The following is an 18,431-nucleotide window of genomic DNA, read 5'->3' as shown; positions in this document are numbered from 1 at the left end:
AGCCAATGAAACCTAATCTTTCTACAGAGCATGTAAACTTTACCCTAACCTGGACTATCCACACCGAATCAGTCTGATCTTTTAATTTTCACCACTAAGGTCTTTGTATTATAGATTTGTGTCCACTGGGAAGAAAACTAAGATTTCACTACAAAACAGAAAAATTGAGTTATGTAAAAATACCAAATATTAGTCAAAAATTCAAAACTGATTCCCAATAACTGCACTTTTTTTAGGGGGATCGAGGGTGGTTGCCTACAAAATGAAGCAATAAATCAAATGGAAATAAAAGCATTCTAATTGTAGTTCAATAAAATGGAACTACCTTTCTGGGTATGGTGGTGTATCTGTAAAAGGGACCTTAGCTCTTTTCTTGTTTTCCAGTGACTGCAGAGTAATGAATTTAAGACAATCTTCTTCCCGAATGCAGCAATGAAACTGAAAACTATAACACTAAGCAATTTGAAAGAATAGAGATGGTTTTACAATGGCAAAACTAAAACTTGTTTTGTAAACTAGGCCACAGGTTTTTATAACTTTCAAATGGCTGTTTTCTTTAATATGCAAACTATATCTTTGCTTTGCCCTGAAAAAACCATTGCCATATTTCAATATTTTAACAGGTTTACTGGCATAAAAAAATCCTTCTTTGTGGAAATTAAATTGTCATTTTTGACTTTGATACTTACATGTCACAAAATGATAACTGTATGCAACAACCTACTATAAGCTGCTGCCTATTTGGTCACTAAATGCCAGCTATAAGCACTTCTAAAGTTATCTGACATTAACAGTTATCTCTCAAAGAGCAGGCTTTACAGTAAACCTTTTCTATCTTTCCCTTGATTAATGGCTGTCTTTAAAGTGCACTGAGGCTTCAGTGACCACAATCAATAATATACTTTTCCATTTGTGGCTCAACAAGCTTTACAATGTTAAGGTAGCATTACAACACACACTTCATTGTATTTATATACTTTACACATTCTTCTGTATAATAACTATTTTGAAATCATGTGCAGACAGGGAATTTTGGATTTTAAGAGAATTAATTGTTACATTTACAAAAAGAATGTAAAAAGGCAGCATTGTACATTTTCCGCTATGAAGAAATTGAAAGTCTGTAACTGAAATTATTTGTAACTAGAAAAAAAATTACACTGAACTAATCTTCTGTGACACTGTATATACATATTAGTTTGGCAGGTGAACATTTAATGGCAAGTCCACTACTTGTTATGAAAAGTAGTACATTTCTACTGATGGTAGCATACTCGCACTTTGAGAAGTGTTACATTCATTGCTCCATTTGTCACATTAATCAGAGCCCTCAGAATTGTGCTTTAGGATTCACCAAGAAAACAAACCCGAGAAGGCTGTGAAGTGCAAACTAAATGCCTTTTGTGGTTATGTTCATTTAGCTGCATTGATGGATTTTTCAGTTGTATTCTGGTGTGGGGCAGCATCTCCAGCTTCGATAACCACACTTTCTTTTTCAGGTATTGCTTCCAGGCTCCGTCTCGGCTTTGACGATTCGACATTCCCGGTGCCTGGCTTGTTCAGGCCATATGACACAGCAGCATAATGGATCTGCTTTAGGTTGTCCAGAGCCTCGTTCTTGGCATGTTTCAGCAGATCAGCTTGTCCCTGAGGAGAATGAAGGTTGTTACTGAAATATATTTGTGGGTGCAACTTAATATGTACAGCACAAAGATATAGGAAAAGCAAAAAAGTGCTTCACATTACAGCTCCACTTCTACTTTAAACTTCTAAACTGCATAATTTCAGTACAGGTCCCAAGATCCCATATTATTATTTCAGCTCTATATTGTAAAGCGGATGCTGATCCCAGATCCAACACGGTACTTCTGAACCTTTTTTCTGTATTCGTTCTGAAACATCCTGAGTATAAATAGGCCATCAAATACACTGTGCAGTAAGTGACAAATATTTACACAACTTCAGTTGTGGTAGGAGAAACACCAGCCAACAATGGAAAGCGATACCAACAGCAAAATATGGGATTTTTTTCCCAAGATATGTAAAAACTGCAGTTTGCAAAAAGCAGTTAGTCATAATAAATGGACTGCTGAATTTTGGCAGAAATAATTAGATCCAGCTGGGAAATAAAGCAGCAAATGCATTGGTGTTAAGCATTAGTATTTATACTGTAAAATCTACTCCTTGTTTTTGATGTGAGTGCTCACTGTTGGCTCCCTACATCCATATCACCCAATTAATTAACTTTTAAATCATTGCAGAATATCTCGGCATTGATAGCACTCTCACCTCTGAGTCAGAAGGTTGTGGGTTCAAACCCCTCATCGGGACTTGGAATCACATAATCTAAATTAACATTCCAATGCAGTGCAGAGGGGATGTTGCATTGTCGGAGATTCCGTCCTTCGGATGAGATGTTAAACTGAGGTCCTGTCTGCCTGTTCGGTGGATGTTAAAGATCCCACGGCACTATTTGAAAAGGAAAGGGAGTTTCTCCCAGTGTCATGGCTAACAATCCCCCAAATAAATTCGCTCAAGGTTGCTCAATTCTTCCTCATGGATAAATAGATAGACAAAGGTAATGCTGTGGATGCGGTATATATGGAATTCAGAAGGTTGTTGGTCAGGTGCCACATATGAGCCTTGCTAAAAAGATAACGGTGCATGATGTTAATGGAAAGGTATCAGCATGGATAAAAAGTTGGCTAAAATATGGGGAAACAGGGTTGTTTTTTTGCAATGGAGACATGCATTTAATGGTGTCCCCCAGGGGTCAGTGTTAGGACTAATGCTTTCCTACATTTATATAAATGATTTGGATTCTGATATAAGAGGCACAACTCCTAAGTTTGCAAACAATATGAAAATGTGTAGCTTATAATTGAGAAGATTGTAAGCACCTTCCCTGGTACATGGACAGATTAGTTGATTTAGCAGCTAAATGGCAAAAGAAATTTAATGCAGACAAATATGAGGTTATATATTTTGGGAGGAAAAATAAAGAGTACGAGTATATGTTAAGTGGTAGCATATTAAGTGTGAAAGAGCAGAGGGACCTAGAGGGTTAACATACATACATCTTTAAAGATGGGAAGGCAGGTGGACGAAGCTGACAAGAAAGCAATTGAAATCCTAGATTATATTAATGGAGGTGTAGAATATAAACTATTGTGGGCAATTGTGGTTTCTCTACTTTAGGAAAGATCGGTGTCGCTGGGATTTACTAGGATGATACCAGGGATGAGTGGTTTGATGAGCAGAGACAGAGTGGGATGAGCAGAGACTGGAGGAACTGGGACTTTCTCTGGTGGAACAAAGAAGGTTGAGGGCTGACCTGACAGAGGTCTTTAAAATTATGAGAGTCAAAAGGGAGAAATTATTTCCACTGGTCGGTGAGTCAGTAATTAGAGGGCATCAATTTACGATAGTTAGCAAATAAGCAAATGAGGAGGTAGGAGAACTTTTTTACACACACATAGGAGTTAGGATATGTAATGCCCTGCTGGGAACAATGGTTAGGGCAGAATCTATATTATCATCCCTTAAAACTATTAGTCTCATCTCTTGAAAGGCTGAAAAATGTTGGCCCTTTTTTTCCCGAAACAAATCTATATTCATTCAGACACCATTATTAAGAACCACAGACAAGATATACTTTATACTGTCCCATCTGTGAATCAAATGACTTCCTGAGCATTACCACAATGTAATTTACAGTACTGTGCTAATTAAAGATACCTTAGATCAGATATATACTGCCACTATAACACTATACAGTGCACTGGGAGAAACTCTTCTTTTTTCGAATAGTACCATGGGATCTTTAACATCTACTTGAACAGACAGACGGACCCACTTTTTAATGTCACATCCAAAGCACAACACCTCTGACAAAGCAGCACTCCCCCAAGTCCCCCCTGATTGATTTAACTCCTGCTCTGCTGCGAGTGAATATTTTGTCCTGCGTGTGATCTAGTTCCCATTACCAAGGGCAAAATCAGATATAATTAGTTGGATGGTGGAAAATTGGAAGCTGTCCTGATCCTGTCCAGTAGCATAACTCCGAACTACTGGATCAAATTGCATTAATTCAGGTACTTGTCTAACTGAACTGTGAAAACATAACTTGAAACTTGAAATCTTGAAGATAATTTAGTTTGTCACTCTGAGGCTGCAAAAAACACTGGATGTTGACGAGACAGTATTTCAAAAGAAGGAAAACAGAGTCAAAATGCCTTCAATAGGGGAGGGGAAAAACTCAAAGAGAAAGTAATTGTTTGAGGAACAAAAGTTGTAATAAACTATTATCTGGATGCCAATATATCAGAATATTTTGTTTTCAAATAAATTATTATTCATCTTCTAGGCACACATTGCACCCACAAAACACAGTCACTTTATAGTATATCCTGTGAAGCATTTTGGGATGTCCTCCTGACATGAAAGGCGCTATAATAAATGTAAAGATTAATATTATCATGTGCCGATTGGCAACACATACATGTTTGGTACACTTTACGGATAACTTTGTGACATTTCAATGTGATAATACGCTATATCAAATGCAAGAATTATTATCAAAGTAACCAAATAGCACTCAAAGCTATTTTCAAACTCCAAAATATAAAATCCATGTTATAAAATTTGTGCCAACATTGTAAATGGTAAATCATTTTATAAAATTACAATGACCATTATTATGAAGGAAATTAGTAGAAAAAAATCAAAGCTACAAGAGTTCCATTATGAACAACGAAAGAACTGTTGGAGCCCATCTCAAAGCCCATAAGATGTGGCTTTAACATTGGTCCAGGAGAAATCCATGTTGCTGAGCTGTCTTTCTGAATGATACGTTCACATAAGGTAAGAAATGTTGATGGAAAGCAATACTGCACATATAACAGGTATTAAGGACTATGATTGATATCTTTTTTTTTATTGAAGATTCCCATAAAACGCATTCTACATCCTTGTATCCCTGCTGTCATGTCACATCATCCTTAGAATCAGTTAATGGAATCAGTCCTGCCATTTAGCAATAAAATAGCAGAAATAGGCTGCGCTTTTCTTTTTTCAAGGAGTGAAAATGCAAGATTTAAACTAATTTGCTTCAGCATATAACCTTTAACGTCCAGATAGATGTGCTGTAATTAATGTATTTCAAAGTACAGGTGCACAATATCCACTCTGACTGACCTCAGACAGTGGCAACGACCTGTATGTGACAATATGGAATTAAATTGCTTCCAGCGTTAAGGATGACATTACATGGTTATTCCAATGAGCCTTTCTCAATCAGATGAGTCAAACTGCATTACCACATGACAAGAATCAAATTATGATGCTGTGTGAGTCTCAAATATGGAATACTTTATTCGATCAAGAAAAGTTTGTGGAAAAAGGATTCCTTTTTGATGTTTTTATTTCATTATTTTGTGGAAACTCCTAGGATTTTTCAAATGCTTACTCTTAAAAGTAGAAAACGTACTTTCGAATTTTATTGGCAGCTTTTTAATACTAGGGGAAGAGAGAGAGAGAGAGACAGAAACTGATAATCAGCTGCCCATCATCAGACAACAGATTTTCCCTTCCTCAGCAACATACCTAAAAATGTCTGTTCCCTATATATATAATCATATCATCATATTCAGTGTTTACAGTTACAGTATGATCTACAGTATTCAATTTTACTGCTCCTCTATTTCCAACGAATGACTCAGAACTTAGATTCTATTCAACGTGTCGTTCATTCTGAGTCAAGAGCACACTATGTCCTGAACAGGGACATGGAAAATTGATCAGAATGTAGCTCTCAAATTGTGAGCTGAGGTGAAAGGGGGGGTTAGGGGGGAGGGCTGTATCCTCAAACCAGAAGGAAATTTCTATCATTTAGCAAGTCGTAGCAAGTCAAAGGATCATTATTATTAACTTAACTTATTAATTATTTATAGTATATAATAATTGGATTTGCTTTACTGTTCTGGTGAGCCAGGATGACCCTGCTTCAAAGAATGAGAACTTTCAAAATAAGCTTCTAGTAAAGCATACATATTTCATCATACTAAATAAAAATCTCATTACATTTAATGAAAAAATACAAATGTTAAATGACTAATATTTTATCTATATAATAGCAGCAAACCCACAAACAGCCTCAACTTATGAACTTGGATTTTAAATTGATATTAGTTAATTAAAGTCAGTTCAGTATTGCAATACAAATGAAAATAACAAAGCAGTCTTTAACCTCACAGAAGTGATTATTTAAACATGCATGTGTGCTTCATGAAGGGCAAAGACCATGTGATTTAAAGATGTAAACTGCAGCCTGAATGCACATGCATTAAGGATGATATTTTGTTGATTAGCTGGAAAATCCTTTGGGCAATATACAATGAGTGTCACTGGAGAAAAAACACAAAAGTATTTCCAAGGTCACAAAAGGCTTTTGTTCTGCCTTCTTGAACAATAATATGAGTAGAATTTTCTAAAAAAAAGCAGATATCTGCTAATCTGATACAGCCTATTAGTTATTTGAAATCATGTTTGTGTTAATCACTTAAATCCACTGAACAGTACAGTTGATACTTTGAATACCATCAAATCTTGTTCAAGCTTCACTGTATAATTATAGGCTTATGAAACATTCTTTTACGATTCTACCAAGCGTACTTCAAACTGACCAAAACTAAACTAAAGTAAAAATGAACATGTTTAGTGAGTGAACATTAGTTTTTTTTATTAACTCTTTCTCGCCTCTGACTTTTTGCTGAGAAACATTCTAACTTTGAAGCCTATATATTTTTAAATATATTATTAAATCACATGGTCTTTGCCCTTCATGAAGCACACATGTATGGTTAAATAATCACTTCTGTGAGGTTAAAGACTGTTTTCATTTTCATTTTAACATTAAAGTCGAGTGGACACTCAGATCAGTCAACTTCCCAGAACTTTTTTTATCAGCAGTGCCTATATTTCATGCCTATTTGGTACTGTTACCATTGGATTACCTTAAGTATCGTAATGTTCCAAGTAAAACTCTCGACAGCTTTATGAAGTTTTCTTCCTTTAAGACCTTCTTTGGTTCCAATATTGTGCAGGTTTTCATGGAATTCCATAGCTGCAAGCAATAAAATATTCATTATTCTTCAGCACAGGATTTGGTTATAATAATAATCCTTGCATTTGATATAGCTCTTTATCACATTGTTGAAAAGTCTCAAAGTGCTTCACAGAATATACTATAAAGTGGAATGACTGTATTTTGTGGGCGTAACATGGCAGCCAGTTGTAAATTCTCTTTTGCCCAAGGTAAATAAATAAAACTTTGATCTGCCAATGCCCACCTCCTCAACCATACTTTTTGATCGTTCTCAGTCTCTTCCTATAATCTCTATAATAATTAAGAGTCCTGTCAAGATAATGGTCTCTTAGATAAAGTATTATAGGATACTGACCTGTACTCCAACAGAAGTATAAAGGAATTACGCAAATTCAGGAGAACACAGCAGCCAAGTTGAGCGCAGTAATGTCCCACAAACAGCCATAGAATGAATGATCAATTTTATTTGGGGATTGTTGGCCAGGTCACTGGGAGTCCAACTCCCTTTTGTTTTCAAATAGTGCCACAGCATTTTTAACATCCGCCTGAACAGGCAGACACACCGCTGACAATGCAATATATCCCAGGCACTGCATTCAAGTGTCATCCATGTGAGTTCAATTCCCGATGTGAAGCTTGAATCCACAACCTCTGACTCAGAGGTGAGAGGCTGACACCTGGCTGATACGAGGCTAACTTTATCCCAGCATTCCTTTGACTCACTCCTTCCTTCACCTCATTCAAGGTCCATCTCAAGACCTATCTCTTTGACTGTGCTTTTGGTCATGTTTCCCCTCCCCACTCAGCTCGGACCCCAGCTCGGGTTCCCAGTCAATACTGTTAAGTCTGTGGAACGTCCTCCTGACATGAGAATCACTATATAAATGTAAATTTGTATTGTGTACCAAATGTATGTATTATTATTATTAATTGTTGTTGGAAACAAATCTGTTTTGGAAAATGATATATAGAGATAATACAAATAATAATTCTTGCATTTGATATAACGCTTATTACATCTTTGAGACGTTTCAAAGCGCTTCACAGAATATACTGTAAAGTGAATTGATTGTATATTTTGTGGCGAAACAAAGCAGCCAATTGCGTACAGCAATGTCCCACAAACAGTCGTGGATTGAAGAGACAAATTTATTATTTCTTTTAAGCAATTATTACCCTGGGAAAGAGATCCGCCAATCGACTTACAACCAGGTTCTACTTAACTGCTAAGTAAACAGAGGCATGTGGAGTAAGAAAACTTGTCCAACGTTTCGCCCTGCCAGGAATCAAACCCAGGTCTCTCACTTGCGAGGCAAGTGCTCTAACCACAGAGCTCCAGGACTCTTAATTATTATAGAGATTATAGGAAGAGACTGAGAACGATCAAAAAGTATGGTTGAGGAGGTGGGCATTGGCAGATCAAAGTTTTATTTATTTACCTTGGGCAAAGGAGAATTTACAGTTTATTTAACTGCAGCAGGTATCACTGATGATCCTGATCCTGCTTCCATCTGATATCCACACAAGCACAACTCTTAACTGAAGCGGTTGGTTACATAGTTTAAAAGCCAATTCAATATAAACAACAACAACAACACAAATTACATTTGTAAGTACCTTTCATGTCATGTGGCGCTGAACTGTCAGGGTATCAGGAACCGAGCGTGGGGAGCAGGGATGAGATGAGGGAGGGCAGAGGGGGTAGGAGGGTGGCTAAAGGTATGGTCAAAAAGTAGGGTTTTGAGTCATGGGGGAATGCAGAGCGGGTCATGGCGTGCATGTGGGGGAGAAAGGACAGTTGAAGGTCGAACAAGACACCCAGTTTCCTGACTGGCCATGTGAGGTGGAGTATGCAACCGTGGATGCTGATGCTGACTGTGCCTGAGGTGCGGAGGCGCTGGCGCGAGCCAATCAGGAGGGTCTTAGTCTTGCTGACATTCAGCTGCAAAAAGTTGGCTCTCATCCAGGACTTGATGTCAGACAGACAGTCTATCAGGACGTCAGTTGTCCTGGAGTTGAGGGTGGAGGCAGAGTAAGAATTCAACTCGGGAAGTAGATCATGCTCAAGCAAAGTTCCAGTGACATACTTCTGTTTTTCTTATGTAAGCATCCCAATCAATAAAATGTTAGCTAGAAACTACTTCACAAAATATTTTTGAAGTCAAATAGATTCCAGTTCTGTACTTTGGCTTTAAAGATATGTGTCAGAAATTATGTGTTGCACTAACGTTTCCATATATGTGTGGAACTCACAGTATTAGTTTTGGATTAGGGATAGCATTAAGTATAATGATGGATTTCTGCGTGTGTCAGAAAACAACAACAACTTGCATGTATATAGCACCATCCAAGCAGAGTAGCATCTCAGAGTGCTTAACAGTGACTGACTCAGAGCCAGGGGTAGGTGGGAGGTGACCATAAGCACAGTCGAAGATGAAGGTTTTCAGGTGGGACTTGAAAAAGGAGAGAGAAAGGCAAGATGGAGGGATTGAGGGAGAGTGTTCCAGAGTTTTGGGGCATATTGGCTGAATACGCGACCTCCAATGGTGGAGCAGAGAGAGGGTGCAAGGGATAAGCAGGAGACTGGCGCCAGTTGAGCGGAAGCGCAATTTGCAATAAAACAATAAAGCCACAGTAATTTGCACTATATAGCACCTTTCACATAGCAGAACATCTCAAAGCACTTTATACTTGAGCTGAGTGGGAGGTAGGAGCTAGTCAAAGGAGCAATAAGATTTGATTTTTAGATGGGTTTTGAAAACCGAGAAGGAAGAAGTGAGCTGGAGGGATTTAGAGAGAGTTCCAGAGAATGGGGGCAAAGCTCCCTTACCCACCAAATTTACTAACCCCCCAAATCAATAGAAGGACAAAGATATCTAACTAAATACTCTGGAACAGAAAGGTTACTGTGCTTCTGGCTCCACAGAAATGTCACGTATGAAATGCAAATGGAAGGAGAAGATAGTTTGTATTAGACTGATGTGCTGGTGTCTCCATCAATTACCTTGATTATCAGGAAGAGCTTTTCTTCCTGGAGGTTTTGCCTGTGATTAGTTAGCTTCCAAAGAAGAATAAATAAATCATATAGATTCTTTATTAGGAAACCACTGTTTAAGATTTTCAGGTCTGAAGGGATAAATTACTTTTTCCCAATATTTTGTTAGGTTTTTATATAACGGTTAAAAATTTTCCAAGACAACAGATCTTTTTAACCAAGTAGACTATAGCTTGGCTAAGCATCCTGCATTGGGATAAAAACACCTTTTTAAGCATTCCTGCAGCATACATTTGAGTAGATTTTGAAAACAGCTGGATTGAAATACTGCAGATTGTACTCAATGCATTATGCTTTGTGCTGCCCGAATCTAGTTCCAGTGTATTTAGCAGCATGACAAATAAAGCTGGATACTGACAAGAGCACCTTCTTAGAATTATTTTCTACATTTCAAATGAACTGACAATCGCATTTTCTGAGTTTTGCCTACAACAAAGTTAATTTGTTAAACTGTCCGTGTTGAGGAGCATTTATGCATATTTGCTGTTATACGTGACTGGCGGTATTAAAACATCACTTCCGGTAATTACTACCATCTTGCATCATGCACATTATATTAATCACATCTTGAATTGAATATCACCAGCTGGATAACTATGACTGCCACTGTCCATCATTTTCGCATTAAATGTGCCATAAACCATATCTGAAATAGTGTTTAATCACTGCCGTTTCTGATATATCCTCACAGATTTTGTTTTTAATAATAAGGTTGGAGTAAAAAATGTTATGTTTCATAACAGATTAAATAACATTCCATCAAATTTGTTACAAAACATCGCAATTTTTCTATCTATTCCTAAATATTAGTTGTGGGTGTTAGATCACACCCTATCCCCAAACCTAGGCACAATAATGCATCCGAATTAAGCTCCAATATGAAATCCAGTGGCCACTGATACAAAGTTTACAACTTTCCAATAATGTAACAAATTGTTTTCCCTAGTAGAGTAATATGTGGAAAAACTTCATCCAAACCATTATAGAGCATCAATTAACCCTTAGGTCAACACTGTTGAACAACAGAGCCACAAGTCACATGTGGCTCACGAAAGGACTTGGTGTGGCTCACACCCACCTTGGCTTCAGAAGAAAGCACGTCTCTGTGAATCAGCATTTTCTGCCATCACTTTCATCAAAGGAAAATATAAATCTCTTGACAAATGAAAGTTTGGCAGCAGAGCTGTGCTATGTGGTTGCACAATTGATTTCACCGGATTTTCAGAAATTGGTTGAGAAAAACAGCTGTCAACTCTCACATTAACGAATTTTTCTGCTTCTATATTGCTAATATTTGTTTATGTTTGTGTTTTGCTGCTGTCTATGTGGTCTTCTTGGTGTTGCCTTTGCTGAAAAAGAGTGTGACAATCTTATAAATAAATGTTTTGGAGGATTTCTGGGACTTGTTTCATTTTTCAACTGGAATGGTTTACTGTTGTTCACGAGCCACATGTGGGTACGACAATGCTGCCTTTGGCTGTTATCTGGTCCAGACAATTCCATTTATTACTTCTACACCTTTTCAGATGTATATTTATATGTTATTTATGTGCTTTATTACTGCAATATCAATGCTATTCAAAAAAACGAAATACTTGTGTTTGCTCTGCCAAGGTTTTTTTCCTTCCATCTTCTTCTAAACTTTATTCTCCACACCTGCTTATTTAGTCCCCTGAACAGGTAAATTGGCTGGGCTGCCACACAGCCTGTTAAAAGTATTCCTATCATCTGAGCTACAGAGTGGGATTGAGATTAGATGTCATGAAATGTTACCCAAGGACCCCCAAAATAATATAATACTTGCATGTGATATAGTGGCTTAACAACAACAGCTTGCACTTATATAGCACCCTTCTCGTGGGGAGAGGGAGGTGACCGTAGGCATGGTCGAATAGGAAGGTCTTCAGGTGCGACCTGAAGATGGGGAAGGAAGGATTAAGGTGGAGAGATAGGTGAAGAGTGTTCTAGAGTTTTTTGAGGCAAAGAGGCTGAAAGCGCGGCCACCAATGGTGGAAAAGAGGGCATGAGGGTCATGCAGAAGGCCGGAGCCAATCGAGTGGAGACAGTGGGTTGGGGGGTAAGCAGGTCAGAGACATAGAGTGGTCCGAGGGTATGAAGGGATTTGAAAACAAGTGTGAGGATCAATTCCAGTTTGGAAAAGGAGAGTTCCTTTGTGGGAAAAAAATTGTTAAAACGAGTTGCTTTCACCTATCAAGATGGAAGCTATAAGAGAATAATAATAATAATCCTTGCGTTTGGTACATCAGACCATGGAGACATCTCAAAGCGCTTCACAGGATATACTGTACTACTGTGTGTATTTTGTGGAAGAATTTGGCAGCCAATTTGCACACATCAATTTCCCACAAACAGTCATAAAGTGAGGGATTAATTTTATTTGGGGGAATGTCGACCTGGACACCAGGGGAACTTCCTTTCCCTTTTGAATAATGCTATGGGATCCTAAATGTTCACCTAAAGAGGCAAATAGGACCTTGATTTAACGTCTTATCTGCACATCTAACAGAATACCCTAAGCACTGAATTGGAGTGTCAATGTAGACTATATGAGTTCAAATCCCGACATGGACTCATATAGTCTATACTGACACTCCGGGGCTTAAACCCCTGACATGGGCTTAAACCCACAACCTTCTGACTCAAAGGCAAGAGTGCTACCACTAATCCAGGCTGACACACAAAGTTGACTCCTTTGATAAATTCCATTCTTACACAGGGCCTTGGTATCATCTGGGATCATTGCTGAGACCTGCCTTTAAACCTGGTGATGGAATAAACCAATTTGTGAAGATCACTGGATAAGTTTTTCTGATTCAGGTTTATTACCCAGTCATCAAGAGATGTCCTCAGCAGCAGTGAGCTCGAAGAAATGTCATATCATAATAAAGAATAGCTAAAGAGAAATCATACCTTTGTCAGATATTTTATCTGGTTAAATACTTAATTCAAATCCCTATTTTTCTCTTTATGATTACCTGCTTTTTCTCCAAATAAATTCACAGCTGAGAAAGGGAGTTCAGACTTTTTGACTTAAGGCAGATACTTAGGAGAATGCCATAGAACAATGGTAAATATGTCTCTTGTGTCTTCTGACAGAAGGTGCTCTGCAAGCAAATCCATATCATGTGGTAGACCATATGACATCTGACTAAATGCATTAGATTTCTGGATGACAGAATTGGACGCAAGACAAACCTGGGGCTTAAGGTCAAGTCGCTGGAAGTGCTTAACACAAAACAAGGGGCAGGGATCCTACCTAATTGGCTCATGTTAACCTTGTAAGCTGAAGCCTTAATTGATAGGGTAGTTCTAGCTGGACTAATAAATAGTCCGTACATATAGAACCTTTTTGTGTTGGGAGTTCATCTCAAAGAGCTTCACAAGATTTACTATAAAGTGTAGTGACTGTAGGCAAAGAGAGGGCAGACATTCTACCAACTGAGCCAAGCTGACAGCTGGTGAGCAATGGCAATTTATGTGGTTTTACCTGGTAAGCTGTAATAGCATTACAATGCACTCTAGGTCCCTGAATGAGTCTGCTTATTTTAACTTCTATTTCACTGTCAGTCTCTGGCCCCCATCTCACACTAAATGCTGCTAAAATGCTTATTGGTATCCCTCAAATGCACTCCTAACTTCAATTAATCTAAAACTCCACCATCCACAACTTCGCCTACACTAAATTTTGCTCGGTCATCACCCAAGTCCTTGACAGGCTTCACTTTTTCTCTTTGATCCAACAGATTGACTTTAAGATCCTCATCTTCTGAAGTGGGATAGACTAGCAAATTTTTAAAACAATAATGTTCAAACTGAGTTGTACCTTCAAAAATTAAAGACAAATATATTCAAAATTGTTTTTGAAAATGATTAAATCTATTTCTGTATTTTCTGACAGATTATTATTATCTGTCTCTGCTGTGAAAAGACATTATGCTATGTGAATGGCTCTATATAAATGCAAGTTGTTGTTGTAAAAGAGATCTGTATATACATTTCATCAAACTTTTCTGTTAACTCGGAACCTCTGCAAACTAGTATGTGATGTCTTGCTGGATTCCCAACTATCTTTCAAACCCTACATACATGCTTTTAGATACTCAGCTTTCCCTTATCTCTGTAATATCTCCCACCTCCACCACCACCTCTTCCCTTCGGCCACTGAGACCCTCATCCAAACCTTTATTGCATCCAAACTTGACTACCCAAATGCCCTGCTTGTTGGACTCTCCAGCTCTTTCCTACACAATTTGAAGTCCATCCAGAACTCTGCTGCCTATGTCCTCTCTTGTTCCAGACTCCACAAGTCTATCTTTGCTCAGCTCCATTGGTTTCCCACCCCCCAGCAGATCTTCACTCTCACCTTTAAATCCCTTCACAGTGTCAACCCACCTTATCTCTGCAACCTCCTTCAATCCTATTGATCTGGACGCTCCCTTCACTCTGTGAGCACCGGTCTGCTTCACGTCCCCTGCCCTATCCAGCACACAGTCGGTGGTCCAGGCTTTCAGCCATTGTGCTCCTGCACTCTGAACTCCATCCCAGAGTTCCTCCGGCTCCCTCCCTCTCTCACTTTGTTCAAGGTCTGCCTCTAGACCTACCACTTTGACCACGCTTTTGGTCATTTTTGTGAACCAATTTCCCCCATCCTTGCCCAGCTCCACGGGAACTCTCCACGGGAACTCTCTCCTCGCCGGCCTTCCCGCCACCTCCCTCCACAAGCTGCAGGTCATTCAGAACTCTGCAGCTCGTGTACTGTCCCGCACCAGGCTTCGGGACCACATCACTCCCACCCTCGCTCGCCTCCACTGGCTCCCCATCCCCCAGAGGATTGATTTCAAGATCCTCATCCTCACCTACAAGGCCATTCACGGCCTTGCTCCCTCCTACCTCTCCAACCTACTATCCCCCTACCTACCTGCCCATACCCTCCGTTCCTCTGGCTCCGGTCTGCTCCATGTCCCCCGCCCCAACCGCCCTACCATCGGTGGTCGGGCCTTCAGCCTCTCAGCCCCCAGGCTCTGGAACTCCATCCCCCAGTGCCTTCGCCGCCTCCTCCCTTTCCTCCTTCAAGGCCGGTCTCAAAGCCTTTCTCTTTGACCGTGCCTTCAGCTCCCCTCTCGACTCTCTTCCCCCTCCTCGCTCCCTCCCTTCCCTCCCCTCACCCTGACCATTTCCCCCTCCTCTCTCTCTCCCTCCCTTCCCTCCCCTCACCCTGACCATTTCCCCCCTGCTCGGGTCATGACCCAACTGTGCAGCGCCTTGGGACGTCCTCCTGACGTGAAAGGCGCTTTATAAATGGAATCTTGTTGTTGTTGTTGTTGTAGCTCTCCGTCCCTCAGAGGATTGAGTTTAAAATCCTTGTCCTCACTTTTAAAGCCCTCCATAGTCATTCTCCTCTCTAGCTCTGTGACCTATAAACACCATACCAACCTGTCCACTCCCTCTGCTCGATCGTGCCATCTTCCTCAACCACCTATCCTCCCTCATCTACCTTAGCGCTTCACTTAGTGGGGCCACACTCGCCTGGTTTGAGTGCTGCTTAACCAACTGCCTTCATTTATTCTCCACAAATGTTTTTTTCCTCACCCGTCTCAAGACCTTCCTCTTCAACTGAGCCTTTGGCCACCCTCCCATCCCCATCCCTCCTACCCTCCTACCCCCACCTCAGGTGCAATCCCTTAACTGTCCAGCACCTTGTGAAGTCCTTCCTTTGTGAAAGGCGCTATATAAATGTAATTTATTGTTGTTCTGTGTATTATATATAATTTTGAGGTTTGATACAAAAACTGAACAAAGAGTGTGTTCTGACCAGTACTGTGTAAAGCCGTAGGGTAACTTCTGAAGGCTATTAATGCACTGTTCTTGTACTATATTCTGAGCACTCTATTAGCTGTTTAATTACTTGAGCACAATGTCTGAACATTGAAAGTGTCATTTCTATTATTACTCCCAGGTTTCTTTCTGGAGCTCATAGGTCTAATTCAATTCCATTCTGTGTGTATTTCCCGGCCAGGACGAAACCTTGGGCAAGATTCCTTACTCCTGATAATAATCCCTCAAGAAAAACAAACAATAATAAAAAACTGGTCATTTCAATCCACGACTGTGGGACATGCTGTGCGTAATTAGCTACCGTGTTTTGCCCACAAATATACAGTCAATTCACTTTACAGTATATTATGTGAAGCACTTTGAGACGTCTAGAAGACTTGAAAAGCGCTATATCAAATGTAACGATTATTATTATTATTTATGTCCTGTCTTTGTTTTCATCTTTGAATAATGCTTTGCATTTATCAGTGTTGATCTTCAATGTCCACAACTTTGCCCAACTACACAACTCTTCTGATCATTTTTCAAATTTCTACTGCTCCCCCAAGTTTTTCCAATCTCTTCAAATCTGGTCCACAATTCATATCATTCATGTAGATTATAAATAAATAAAATCCAAACATGGATGTTTTTTGGAATCCAATCAACACGTTCGCCCACAGAATACAAAGTCACTCCACTTTACAGTAAATTCTGTGAAGTGCTTTTTAAAGTCCTCCCGATATAAAAGGTGCTATATCAAATGTAAGAATTATTTAATATTAACAACACTTGCCCAGTCTGAAATGTCACCTCTTACTTCGTCCAGTCTTTAAGCACTTTCATATCCAGTCTCACATTCTCAAGGCTTTTAATGCCCTTGGGAATGTCTTGTGTGGATTGTTGTTAAAACTTTATGAAAATCCTGTTTAACATTCCACTTGTCACAAGTATTCCCTAGTATTAAACCCATTTCATATTCTGTTCCACATTTCAATTCCTGCGTTTTTTAATTCAATAGAAAGTTTTTTTGTGTGCAAATTTTCAAACGCAATGTTTTTGTACCTGCCTATATTTCCAGCATGTTTTGTTGAATAGTTAACATCTATAAAAGCATGGTTCATTGAGATTTCTACCCAGGATTACGATTTTAAAGTGATACAGAGTCCTGTAGTTTAGTGGTTGGAACACTTGCCTCGTAAGTGAGAGGACTTGGGTTCGATTCCCAAGCAAGCTGAAACGTTGGGGAAGTTTCCTTACTCCACATGCCTCTAGTTGTTAAGTCGATTGGCGGATGGCTTTCCCGGGGATAATAATCCCTCAAAAAAGTATTGGCCCATTTCAAACTTGCCTTTTATTTCTAAAGTCCTGGAATGTGCTGTTGCCAATCAATTTTGCTTACACCTCTCCCTCTGGTCTTATCTCTCACACCGTTTCCAATTTGTCTCCGCCAACAGTTTCTATTCTAGCCCCCACACAGTCTTGTGCGGTGTTCTTCAGGGCACTGTCCTCGGTGCCCTCCTCTTCAACCACTACATGCTTCCCCTTGGTGACATTATCCACAGTCATGGGGGTCAACTTCCACATGTATGTGGATGACATCCAACTCTATCTCTCGATTCCAGGACAACTGACGTCCTGACAGATTCTCTGTCAGACATTAAGTCCTGGATGAGAGCCAACTTTCGACAGCTGAATGTCAACAAGACCGAGGCCCAGGAGGAGATATGGAGTCCTGCCACGGATGCACACTCCACCTCACCAAGCCAGTCAGGAACCTGGGCATCTTATTCGGCCCTCAACTGTCCTTTCTCGCCCATATCCGTGCCATGATCCGCTCTGCCTTCCCGCACTTCCGCAACATTGCTAGACTCCGCCATACCCTTCAGGCCACTGAAACCCTCATACACGCATTTGTCACCTCAAGGCTCAACTACGGAAACTCCCTCCTTTGTCCCTTAAAGATAGAATTCAAAATTCTTGTCCTCACTTTCAAGGTCCTCCATGGCCTTGCCCCTTCCTACCTCTCTGAACTGCTGAACCCCTATCAACCTTTCCGCTCCCTCCATTCAGCAGCCTGTTCCATGCCTCCCTTCAACGCAAGCTGCCATCGACGGCCAGGCTTTCAGCCTCTCTGTCCCCATCCTTTGGAACTCCGTCCCGCAGTCCCTTCGCCTTGCTCTCCCTTGCCTCCTTCAAGGCCCGTATGAAGACGCTCCTTTTCGACTGCGCTTTCAGCCGCCCTCCTACCCCTCTGCCCTCTGTCACCCCAACCGTGGCTCCCAACGCTCGGGTCCTGATCCCAGACTATTCAGTGCCTTGGGACATCCTCCCATCATGAAAGGCGCCTTACAAATATAAGTTTGTTGTTGTTGTATTCGAGTTGCTCCAGTCCAGTTTCCACCCTGCCCACCGCAGAGACAGCGCTCGTCACAG

The 18,431-nt window shown here is 40.1% G+C and overlaps 1 protein-coding gene across 1 annotated transcript in view; it reads right to left on the bottom strand.

Moving 5' to 3' along the window:
* Positions 1 to 518: 518 nt before the first annotated feature.
* Positions 519 to 18,431, bottom strand: part of LOC103181254 (inactive phospholipase C-like protein 2) — an 82,909-nt gene continuing 64,996 nt past the window's right edge. Inside the window, exons 4-5 of the mRNA XM_007897593.2 lie at positions 7,014 to 7,123; positions 519 to 1,647 (exon numbers count right to left, since the gene is read on the bottom strand). Of these exons, the coding sequence (XP_007895784.1) occupies positions 1,414 to 1,647; positions 7,014 to 7,123 (344 nt within the window). The 3' untranslated portion in view covers positions 519 to 1,413. The remainder of the gene's footprint in view (positions 1,648 to 7,013; positions 7,124 to 18,431) is intronic.

Source organism: Callorhinchus milii, unplaced genomic scaffold (genome assembly GCF_018977255.1).
Source record: "Callorhinchus milii isolate IMCB2004 unplaced genomic scaffold, IMCB_Cmil_1.0 Scaffold2, whole genome shotgun sequence".
Taxonomy (NCBI): Eukaryota; Metazoa; Chordata; class Chondrichthyes; order Chimaeriformes; family Callorhinchidae; genus Callorhinchus; species Callorhinchus milii.
The sequence above is the reverse complement of the archived record's forward strand: the minus strand, read 5'-3'. Positions and strand labels throughout refer to the sequence as shown.